General features: G+C 32.5%; 1 protein-coding gene across 1 annotated transcript in view; it reads right to left on the bottom strand.

Annotated features, from left to right (window-relative positions):
- Positions 1-855: 855 nt before the first annotated feature.
- derl2 (derlin 2) overlaps positions 856-12,699 on the bottom strand; it is a 12,108-nt gene continuing 264 nt past the window's right edge. Inside the window, 6 exon segments of the mRNA NM_001024395.1 lie at positions 856-1,331; positions 3,770-3,860; positions 5,360-5,555; positions 9,064-9,157; positions 9,273-9,346; positions 12,400-12,465. Coding sequence (NP_001019566.1) covers positions 1,226-1,331; positions 3,770-3,860; positions 5,360-5,555; positions 9,064-9,157; positions 9,273-9,346; positions 12,400-12,465 — 627 coding nt within the window. The 3' untranslated portion in view covers positions 856-1,225.

Raw genomic sequence — 12,699 nt, 5'->3', positions numbered from 1 at the left:
TCACTTTGGCTCTTGGATAGGGAAACCTTTATGCACAGACATCATCTAGTCTATAAATAAATAATTTTGTTTGTTAATCGCAAATATTCATTTCAAAACTATTTCTAAATTCAGTTCTAATTTCCAGCAAACGAATAAATAAACAATAATAACAAAATGTGCTCAAAAACCTGAGTTATATCCTGAAACACATGTTGTGCCCCATAAGGTCTAAAACCTGACAGGTGGACAAATCTAAGCTTGTTTTTAATAAAACAAATATAAATATGGATATAATAAATAATACTGCTAATAATAATAATAACATTATACAAAAGCTAATTGTTATGAATGAACTGAAAAAGCCTCCCGAGATGAAGACATAAAAGCAGTGATTTTTCATATTTATGTAGGCTAGAAAATAATATGTTTTGTAATATTTTAATCCTTTATATTTATATCTTATATCTATTCTTATAATATCCTATATATATCCTTAATATTAAAATTTTTTCATATGTAAAGATATTTGCCCATTGCTCTCTTGTGCGTATTAAGCAGTGTGTAAGCGAGGCGCAACTCTGCGCTGGAGTTTAGACCGGGTTTGTTTTGGTCTAATGAAAAATCTATTATAGTTTCTCAAAATAGCAACGCGCCAGCGGTCCGCCTTCCTTTTTAGACCAAAACGCCTATGGGCGCACAAATGAGCGCTTATACATTTGCTATTTAAACAGCGTAGCGCAACGCCTCAAAACGACTCTTGCGCCAAGCTAAAACTACCAAAAGACTATTGCGCCACACCTTGAGCCGGGTGTATGATAGGGCCCAAAGAGTTACCAAAATGCTTTTTGAAGAAAAAACAAAAAACAAAACAGATACTCTGAAACGTACATACATTTATTAAAAAAAAAGAAAACAAGTAAAATGGTGGCTATCAATATATACTGTATTTGTCTTTCACAGCTGCTGGATTCGTAATGGCTGTTGTACAGGACAGCAACTTATCAAAAAGTCAGTTCTTTTATTAAACCCATTTCCACAGTCGGAGGAGCATTATGGGTCTTGCAGACATTTGGAGGCATGTGATCTCAGTGCACACAAACTGCAAGTCTCCGTGTCTTGCTCTGTGAGTGGAGCATTCGGTTCTTTTGTACACGAGAGAAACAAGAAGGAAAAAAAAGAGAGGATTTTTTTTCTCTTGCTCTCTGAGATGTCCGTGAAGATTCAGGCACAGGAGGTGCTGAGTTTATCCTCCCAGCCGCTGACCCTCACCCCAGGCGAAGCCCCCAGGACGATCCTCAGGGAGAGGGTTGTAGTTGGCATCTTCTTCAGGTGTGTCAAACAGCATCTTACTGGAAACAAAAAAACAGAGCGAAGAGTTCAAGAGAAAATGAAAATTCTATTATTTATTCACCATCCACTTGCTTCAAATCAGTTTTTTTTTTCTGTTGGAACACAGAAAAAGATATTTTGACAAATGTTGGAAATCGGCAACCATTGACTCCCATAGTAAAAAAGAAATTGTATGGAAGTCAAGGGTTACTGGTTTTCAACATTCTTCAAAATATCTGCTTTTATGTTCAACAGAAGAAATCAAGTCAAAATGGTTTAGAACTACTTGATTGAGAATAAATGATTACTAAATGTTATTTTTTTATCTTTGTTTTTGATTATTTGCCATAAAAGTTGGTCCTCAAAGGTTTAATAACGGCCTGTTTTCCTTGTTAAAGTGTGTGTATATACTACTGTTCAACAGTGGTGTGATGTAACATTACAAATACTCAAAATACTATAATTGAGTAGTTTTTCCTCGGGAATTGTTTTAAAAATGTGTATTTCTACTTCAGTACCATATCGATACTTTTACTACACCATTTTCCTTTAACCTGCAGTCACTACTTTATTTTTTACTTATTTTCGTTTCATATAATTTATTGCCTAAGTACAACAATCAGTCCTCTGATTCCCATCCAATCAAATTGCACAGAAAACTAACATCATAAAGAACAAAGACACGCACTTTATAAATGTAGCAAACAAGTACAGTGTGGAAGTATTAAAAGTGTCAAAGAAGATACAAAATCGTAACATGCACTGTTTAGATGATGATGAAAATAATGCCTATTGTACTTAAACTCATGTTTACTTTACCTGCATTACATTTTTAGGCAAGTAATGATTCTTTTACTTGAGTATGAAGTTTCAGTACTCTTTCCACCACTGCTGTTCAACAGATTGAACTTATTATTACCAAACTCTTATTAGAAGAAAAACACAGCCTTGTAGATAAAGTCAAAACTCTAGTACAGGGGTGGCCAATCCTGTTCCTGGAGATCTACCTTCCTGCAGATTTCAGTTGCAACCCATATCAAACACACCTGTCTGTAATTATCAAGTGGATTTCAGGTCCTAATTAATTGGTTCAGGTGGGTTTGATCAGGGTAGGAGCTAAACTGTACAGGAAGGTAGATCTCCAGGAACAGGATTGAGCACCCCTGCTCTAGTATTATGAAGCTTAGTTCACTTTAAAATAACTTGTATTTTAAAGTTCTAATTAGCATTTTTTTATCATATTTTTATTCACAGCTGAATTTATCTCCAGTCACACGATCTTTCAGTATTCATCAAGATCGTGATAGCAAGATACTTGCAATAACACTTGATGGTATCAAGATTAAAAACCGCTGTGCTTCACAAAGACATAGTTGTTATTAGAGTTTCCTGTAAATTTACTCAACCTCAGGCAATCCAAAATGTAGTCAACTTTCATCTATGCAACTTTAACAATTTTTTTTAAAGTTAAAACTGCAGCCCTTGGTCATTAATGTAGTGCAAGCAGACAGAAATAACGTTTCACAGGAGCCGTAGTTATCTTTTTGTTTTCCTTGGATTTATTTATTTATTTTATTTTACACTTCTTAGGCTCAAAACGCACATAGCTGTTGATTTGCATTTTAAAATTAAGAATCAGACTTTCACCTAAACATCTTTTTAATGCTTTACTGTAAATATTACATTTATTTGAAATGTAAATCTTGATTATTATTATTACAAATGATTATCCTAGATTGTTAACAAATTTCTTTTGTTACTTTAGTAACCTTTGCCTCAATTAACAAATGTAATGCATTCATACTGAATAAAATAATTCACATTTTTATTTAAAGTTATTAAAACTTAAATTATTTAAAAATAATTTAAAGTTATTTTAAATATTCTATTCCATCCCAACAAAAAAGCAGGTCAACTGTTTCCAGAATTGATTATAATAAATGTTTTTAAGCACATTATGAACAAGTATGACAGCGAAAACTGGATTACCAGCTGTTGAAAATTCACCTTTGAATCACAGGATTAAATATATATAATTTTTAAATGTATAAAAAACTGCTTATAAAAATGTTATGATATTATAATGTTCTAAAATATAATATTTCACAGTATTATTGTTACATGTGCTGCTATCAAATATATTTAATCATGTTGAGCATGAGACTTAAAAATTATATAAGATTTAAAACTTTTAAACAATTTTATATAATTTATTTTAATATATTAAAATAGAAAATGCTTTAAAATATTATGTTTAAGAAATATAAACATAATATAATAATTTTTCACTGTATCACTGTTTACCTGCACTACTATCAAATATATTTAATCATAGTGAGCATACCAGACTTAAATAATAATAATAATAAATTCAAACACTTAACAGTTTTACATGCATAAATATACAGATCTACAATAAAAATCTATAGTAAAAATGTTAGAAACTCTTATAACTCACAGGATAGAGGGAGTCCTCAGCCATCTGCCACCACCTGGTTGGTTGGGAAACACATCCTCCAGAAAATAGTACACATGTCCCACTGCAATGCCTTATATTGAAGAAAACAAAAGCTTTTACAATTATAATTATACACTGAGCATTTAGATGTATTGTCTAGCATAACAAGTAAAGATTTACTCTTTAGAACTTAAAAAAAGTCTAGTAACACTTACTATGAAACTCAAAATTTTAATGAATTATAACTTTGTTTACAGTCAATCATTACAATTCTAAAACAAAAATGTATCTATAAAGACAACAAACCGCAAACAGTGTTATTATAACGACATTTATTTATGAATACAGTTATTAATACTTATTAGTAATGCATTTCATTTTGCAATGCACGTGCTTACAACATTATATATGATTAATGAGTGTTAATTAGTCAGTCATGATTGTATTTATAAAAATGTTGTTTAGAAATATTAATAATCAATCATAACAATTCTATAAATGTATCTATAAAGACACAAACCACATACTGTTATAATGACATTTATTTATAATAACAGTTTATGATCCTAGTGATGCATTTCATTTTGCAATGTATAATGTGTTACAAACATGTGCATGATTTATAAGTATTAATTAGTCACTCATTATTGAACAAAGATGCCATTAAGATTAATTAATAGTCAATCCTGACAATTCTATAAATGGTCTGTCATGCTTTATTTTCTTTATTCTCTACATTTTTCCAGGAAAATAAAGGCTTAGGGTTAGGTTTAGAGAGTTGGAAGCTCAGATAATATAAACATTTACAAATGGACAATATTATTAACATGGAAAATTGGCATCCTGTTTTCACTTCACTTAAATCCAGCAATGATGCATTTATAAATGTTAGTAACTATTATGACTCACAATAAGCATTTATAAGGCATAAAGGGTCTTATCGACAAAATAAATGCAATCATTTATGTGACAAATCATTCTTTGTAACTTTAGCATAACAATTTTTTTAAAATTGCAGACTGCATCTTTATAAATACAATCATGGCTAATTATTACTCATAAATCATGCATATTGTGTTATGAACGTGCATTGAAAAATTAAATGCATCACTACTAAGTATTAATACCCATCACTATAATACAGTATAGTATTATAGTGATACAATATAATACAGTATAGGGTTTGTCTATAGAAATATAAACATAATTTAAATAAATAATATGATTGATTATAAATACTTATAAACGGAGTTATGATTCATTATTAGAATGAGCTTCATAGAAAGTGTTACTAAAAATCATTCGTCCATTAATTCATTGCCCTAATAAGGGCTTAGTCCCTTATTTATCAGGAGACACTACAGTGGAATGAACCACCAACTATTCCGGCTTATGTTTTATGCAGCGGATGCCCTTCCAGCTGCAATCCAGTACTAGGCAGCACCCATACACTCTCACATTTACACATACACTAGGCCAATTTAGTTTATTCAATTTGTTACTAAAACTCAAAATGTTCATTAATAACATTTTGGATTTCTGTGTAGGCAGGAACAGTGAATAATTCTATAAATAACCACAAGTGTTTACCTAAAAGATCGACAATGATGGAGTTTCCCAGCAGCAGAGAGAATCCCATCAGCACCCATGGAAGAAAGGGTGCCTGGAAATTCAGAAGACCGAAGAAATTCATGCGCACGTTTGGGTTCCTCCGGCTCCAGATGTACACCAGCATGATGGTAAAAGCCTGGCCTAAAAAAACAAGGTTCACGAATGTGCCAAATATCTGCAGCGCCATTAAGAAAAAAAAAAAAACACACACACACACAAATGCCATTTAATTGAATGCAACGCAAAAGTGACTCTTTTTGTTAATAATCACACAATCTGATCACTGCAAAAATGAATTTTATCTTGTTTCTAGCATTTTCTAGACAAGCAAAAAAAATACTGTCGTTTTCAGAAATAGGAGGTCAAAATTAAAAGTGTGTGTGTACGTTTTTAACTCTTCTAAAAGATAAAAATACCATAATCTGTTTGCAGACATTTAAGAAACACTTTGGTCACTTTAACTTTTTTACTTTAACAGTTTAGCCAATTATATTTCAGCACCCCGGGCAGCCCTTGTGGAAAACAGCGTATTTCATTAATTCTGTGATAAAGGCTCTCAAAGTGTGTGTCCGCAATCTAAATGTGATCTCTAGTGGACAGTGACAGTGTCCGAAATGAGACACAGATTCAGAGTTCCACATGAGGTGGTTATTAATTAGAAATTAATATAAATATTACGAACATAAACATTAGGTGAGCAGGTTACATTGTAACCCTGTATCTTAACAGTACACTACATGAGGAGATACGCAGTAATAAGCAATTTGGCGGTTTGCACCAGACGAAACAGCCATTCAGAATTACTGTACTGTACGTGCTGGAGCAGTGGTCCCCAACCCTTGGGCCACAGACCGGTACCGGTCTATAGATCAACTGGTCCTGGACCAACAAAAAATCATTAATTATTTCAGTTTTATTTATAATATAGTCTGAACAATCATTTATTTTGAAAAATCTTTTATTTTGAAAAGTGACCATACTCTCGTTACATCTCGGTCACTTGAGTGCCAAAATTTAACCCACTGGCAAGCAAAATTAGTAAGAACTGCTGCACAAAGCGCTTGTGTATTCCAGGCGTCCCCAGTTGAAAACATCTCAACTTTTCAGAATGCCGCACCGTGAGTCATGTGATAAGAATTGATCAGCTTCATAATTTGTATGAAATATAATTTCGTTGAATGAATATGACTCTTTTCAAACTGTGCAGTGCTGTAGCTGCTTAATTTAACCAACTACGCTACTTTATTTCAATACTGGTCATTATGGTGGTACTTGGAGAGACAACTTTTTCTGAGGTGGTACTTGGTGAAAAAAGTTTAAGAACCAGTGCTCTATAACATTATTAAATGTAGATGACAATCACTGATATGTGTTGGCTTGCACACATATCACAGTTCACAGGTTCAATTTCAAACAGTTTATTTTCAAGATATGAGGGGAACTATCTACTGCTGCTTTCAGTAATATGGCGATAAATGTCATGTAAAACTGCATTCAAACTCACATTGTAAGCATTTAACACTGAATAAAGCACATGAGGTGTACCTGAGGTGATCATTGTCAGTTTATCCTGTTGTTTAGCAGCAAGAAATAGAAGCTGTTTCTAAAATTTAAATTTCAGGTGCTGATTAGGACAAAAATATTACTCTTTTTAATATGGAAATTATTCTGTATATTGCATGCCATTGCTTTTATTTAGAACATGACTTAAATCAGCCTTTAGGCTCGATAGACAGGTTTGCTCCTGTTGGTGTCAATCTAACAACCTGTGCTTGCATGTGTTTTAAACCAGGCATGCAATACCAGGTTCAACCTCTGAGTGTAAAATTTACAGCAACTTTTATTGAGTTTTTGCTTAAAACAAGGAAAATAATTTCCCAAGAGATTAGGCTAAACTCTCAAAGTTTCGCTTTGAAATACGATTATTTTGCTTACACCACTGGCAGATTATTTTTCCTGTTTTAGGGAAAAACGCACTTAATTTTGAAAAATTATGTCTAAAAAGAATACATTTTTTTTGTCTAAAAGATGCTTCTTGATTTTTGCATTTTTAAATATTTGGACTAGAAACTATTTAAAAAGCTTTTTTTGCAGTGTTTTTTTACTTTTCATAATATATGACAGCCTTGATGCTTGTGTCTTTCTACATGAAATTTCCCAAGCTTTTGTGCATTGCAGAACGAGGCCAAACAGATCATCTTTCACTGTCCTGCTTCTATATTAGTCTTTTTTTTTTTGAGGTAAGAGCAAGAGATGAGTCACTCTACTATTCTTTTTTTCCATGATACCACAACACCCAGGATTTCCTTATATGAACTTGTTAAAAAAAAAAAAAAAAAAAAACAAGACAAAAATTAAGATGAATTTTTTTTTCTAAAAGTCGGCCAGTTTTTCACATTCATGCAATTCTTCAAAGTGACAACATTATTTAATTCTATTATGTAATCTTTTATATATTTTTTTTCATTTAAAATATATGACAGCCGTGATGCTTGTGTCTTTCAACATGACATTTCCCTAACTTTTGTACATTACAAAATGAGGCCAAACAGATCATCTTTTATTGTCCTGCTTCTATATTAGTCTTTTTTTTAGGTGAGAGCAAGAGATGAGTCACTCTACCATTCTTTTTACCATGCTACCACAAAACCCAGGATTTCCTCATATGAACTTGTTAAAAAAAAAAACAAGAAACAAAAATTAGGATGAAAATAATATTTCTAAAAAGCCGGCCAGTTTTCATGCAATTCTTCAAAGCGACATGTTATTTTATATTATGTTATTAATTATATTATGTAATCTTTTATTTATACATTGTTTTCATGTTCATTGTAATCTATTTTTTAATTATATTTTTACTATTTTACCATTCCGCAAAGTTTTAGTGAAGAAATGCTAGAAAGGAAATTCACCAAAAATGTCTATTCTGTCATCATTTACTCTCCCTCCACTTGTTCCAAATCTGTTTCTTCTGTTAAACACAAAAGAAGATATTATGAATTTGTTTTAGAAAGCAGCAGAAGCCATTAACTTCCATAGTATTTTTGTTACTAATTTTTTTATGTCCTCCTGCTTAATGGCTACTTTTTTTAGCAACCTTCTTTAGTATCTGTTGGTTTTGTGTTCAACAGAAAAAAGAAACTCACAAAAGTTTAGAACCACTTGAGTTTAAGTAAATGGTGTGAAATCTTTCCATTTTTGTACAAACTAGCCTTGTTTACACTTGTTAAAAAGGGACAGTTCCCCCAAAACTGAAGTCTGTCACCACTCACCTACCCTTTAATTGTTTCAAACATGTTTTCTTTTCTTTCTTTAATTGAACATTTTTAAAAAAGCTGAATATCGGTAAGCACTGACTTCCATAGTATCTGTTTTTCCTACCATGAATGTCAATGGTTACGTGTTTTTAGCATTCTTCACAATATCTTTTGTGATCAACAGTATAAGGAAACTCATAACCATTTGATGATGAGTAAATTGTCATCTTTGTGTGAACTATAACTTTAATTTGCATTTTGGTCGACCCAATAAAATGTGAATGATGCTGAATATGGGTTTAACAGGGTCTATAAGGCACTAAATATGTGCTATATAAATACAAGCATACATACACATGTTAAACAACTGCAGTCATTCTATACAAAAAAATGAGTGTTTCTCTTTCGAGCAATAGTGAAGGATACAGTCATGAGAAGGCCACCGAAGAGGAACATAAAGACAAAATCAGCGGTTCTTCCTCTGAAAGAGCCCTCCTCCAGCATCCGACAGTATCGGTACCTGACAGACTCAGTTAAGGACTGAACAACTTTAACAACATGTAGTACACCTCATGCACACTGCTTCCTTTACAATAGGATGGTGCATGCATTACCATAACCTGTTACAAGGATACAAAAATATCATGTTGAACAAGAAGTTGAATCCAACTGGACCAAAAAATAAAAAGTTGGTTATTAGCCGCCATACCTAAGGACAGAAAAAAGTATACATAAAAATAATTAGAACCACACACTTCAATTTTAACCCTAGTGGGCTCTAAATTATCAACATGATCAAAAGTTTGCTTAATAAAAAAACCTGTTGCACACAATCTACTATAAAAAAAACTTTATGATCAAAGCTCTGTAGTTGTTACTACATTGAAAAAAAATATTCAAAGATGATTCCTTGGATTTACTCAATTTTTTTACTTTAAGTGGTTGTAAACAATTTATTTGGGTTGAATTTAAACAAACAAATTAAATTAAACATTATTAAACTTAATTTGTTTGTTTAAATTCAACACAAATAAATTGTTTGCAACAGTTCTGCTTGAAACACTTTTTTTCAATGTATGAGGGGTAAAGTGTGTAATACAATGATAACTTACTGCTCAAAAACACATTTATTATATTCAATACTAGGGCTGGGACGATAAACAATATTATATCGAATCACAATAAAATTGATGTCAATAACAATGATAAGCTCTGGACTTTTATACTCTATATTGATCTAAGAGCCAATCATGCAGCAGAAATCTGCAACAATAGCAATCTTAAAGTGTTGTCATTAGAGATGTACCAAATTTTCAGCCCTGAAAATTTATGGGCCGAAAATATGTTATGCCATTTAATGGAGCCTCTCATTTTTGTGACTTCAGTCATTGTCGGGGTATTCTTTTAAATCCGGAAGCATTAACAACTTATTTTAGTCAATAATATTATTGACTAATATGAGCATGTTCATATGAATTATTTACAATAGTTCGTAAAGTACAATTTTTTGTCTTTTAGTAGATATATTATGTGACGGACATAAGACAAAGGGGATCTAATTGGATTTGCGTTGTAAACACTAAATAAAAGTTAAAGTATAAATTAAAGTCAAATGATACTCCAAAATCATTCTGCATAAATCCGCAGATTTTTTACAAAATTTCGCGCAGAAATAGAAAAAAAATGTCTGCAGATTCTGTCTGGCCCTGGTCATTATTAACCATATTGGTAATTATAACATTTACGCATCTTATGTGTGGAAAAAGCTGTCACTTCATTAAGCGAAGATGTTGACTTAAAGGAGGACATTTTTAGATCCATAACTTATAGTAACTACTAAAAATGATCATTCTGTCAAATGACAAAAGAGATAAACCTTGTATTTTGTACAGGTTCACTTTATAGGGTTATTGATTTTGACCATTACATCATTAACATGAATTAAATATTTTATGCATTATGCAAACTAACATTTTCATTTATTAAAATAGCATCATGCTTGGGTCAAACTGAACTTCTAATTTAATGTTTTAAGTCAGCTATACTAAATCAAATAATATGTTTAAATAAATAATAATTATCATTATTACTAAACTACTCTCAAACATTGTTTTTTATTTACAAATTTGACACATGCTTTTACCAGAAGTAAATTCTTGTGTCGACTGAGTACAATTTTTATGTTCATTTTCTGGCGACTGAATGATGATCTTAACATTGCTAGCACTATGGTACATCCATATGTACTTCAGAAAAGTACATATGGACATAAATGTTTATGTTTTTGTTTTGTGGGATTTTCATAATGTCATACTAAATATATACTGAATCCAATGCATGTGAAATTGACAAAAATGTCATGCATCTAAACAAACTTTACACAGGAGTGAATTATCTTGTTTTAACTAAAAACATAGTGTGCAAATGTATATTTTCATGCATTTTCTATAAGTTTACAAGTCTATAATAAATGTCTCAGAGATTTAAATATTTATATAATATTTAAATTTCCTATAAAATTTTTTCTACTGGAAAAAATCTTGTTTGTTTTATATCAGCAAGAATAATGTTTTAAAAACCATTTTAAAGTCAATAACACTAGCCCCAATTAGCTATATTTTTTCGAATGTCTACAGAACAAACCAACTTGCCTAATAACCCCTAGTTAAACCTTTAAATTGCACTTTAAGCTGAATAATTGTATCTTGAAAAATATCTAGTAAAATATTATGTACTGTCATCATGGCAAAGAAAAAAAAATCAGTTATCAGAAATGAGTTCTTAAAACGATTCATCTTATCTAATTTTCATCAGCTTATCCATGGCTGGGTCGTGGGGGCAGCAGTCTTAGGAGAGAACTCCAGACTTTCCTTTCCCCAGACACTTCCTCCAGCTCTCTTTGGGGGATCCCGAGGCATTCCCAGGCCAGCCAAGTGACAAAGTCCCACCTATGTCCTGGGTCTTCCCCGAGGCCTTCTCCCAGTGGGACATGCCTGGAACACCTCCATAAGTAGGCGTCCAGGAGGCATCCGAAACAGATGCCCGAGCCACCTCAGCTGACTTCTCTTGATGTGGAGGAGCAGCAGCTCTACTCCGAGCTCCTCTTGTGACAGAGCTCCTCACCCTATCTATAAGGGTGCGCCCTGCTAGCCTGCGAAGAAAACTCCTTTCGGCCACTTATTTCCAAGATCTTGTCCTTTCGGTCATGACCAAAAGCTCATGATTTTAGATGAGAGTAGGAACATAGATTGACAGGTAAATCAAGAGCTTTGCCTTTTGGCTCAGCTCCTTCTTTACCACAACAGATCGGTACAATGAACATAATACTACTTCCGCTGCACCTATCACACATTCCATCCTTCCCTCACTCGTGAACGAAACCCCAAGATACCTGAACTTCTCCACCTGGGGTAAGGACTTTCCTCAAACCTGGAGATAGCAAACCACTTTTTTTTTCTGGTGGAGCACCATGGCCTCGTACTTGGAGGTGCTAATTCTCATCCCAGCCGCATCACACTCGGCAGCAAACCGCCCTAGTGCATGCTGAGTCCATGTTCGATGTTCCATGTATTAAAACTTTTATGTTTAGAAATGTGAAAAAAATATTGGAAAATATATTTGCATAATATATGCAGGGGGTCTAATAATTCAGGTAAGGTAATAATTTAGACTTCCACTGTACATATTATAAAAAAAGGTTCATTTTATTGTGTAAAGGCCCATGAAATAAATAAAACAAAGCACAATGCTATTCAGACTTACCTGATAATTCCTCAGTATTAAATCTGGGTTGAAGTAGAGCTGGAAAGGTGTGATGAGTTCTAATTGCTGTAAAAAAATAATTAAGCACCAGTTATATATGAATAATATGGTTTAAGTAAACAAAACAAACAGTGTGTAATGTTGAATTAATATTAAGCTCAACCAATAACTGAAATCAAAAGTAAAGTAACGTTAACTCTGAGTAGACCATTGTGGTTTTACTATCAAGGTAAGTTAAAGTCATATAAATAAATGTAAACACATGAAGACGCAGACCTGAAACCTGAATGATATGAAAAA

The sequence above is a fragment of the Danio rerio genome, chromosome 5 (genome assembly GCF_049306965.1).
Source record: "Danio rerio strain Tuebingen ecotype United States chromosome 5, GRCz12tu, whole genome shotgun sequence".
Classification (NCBI taxonomy): domain Eukaryota; kingdom Metazoa; phylum Chordata; class Actinopteri; order Cypriniformes; family Danionidae; genus Danio; species Danio rerio.
This window is presented reverse-complemented; position numbering and strand designations above follow the sequence as displayed.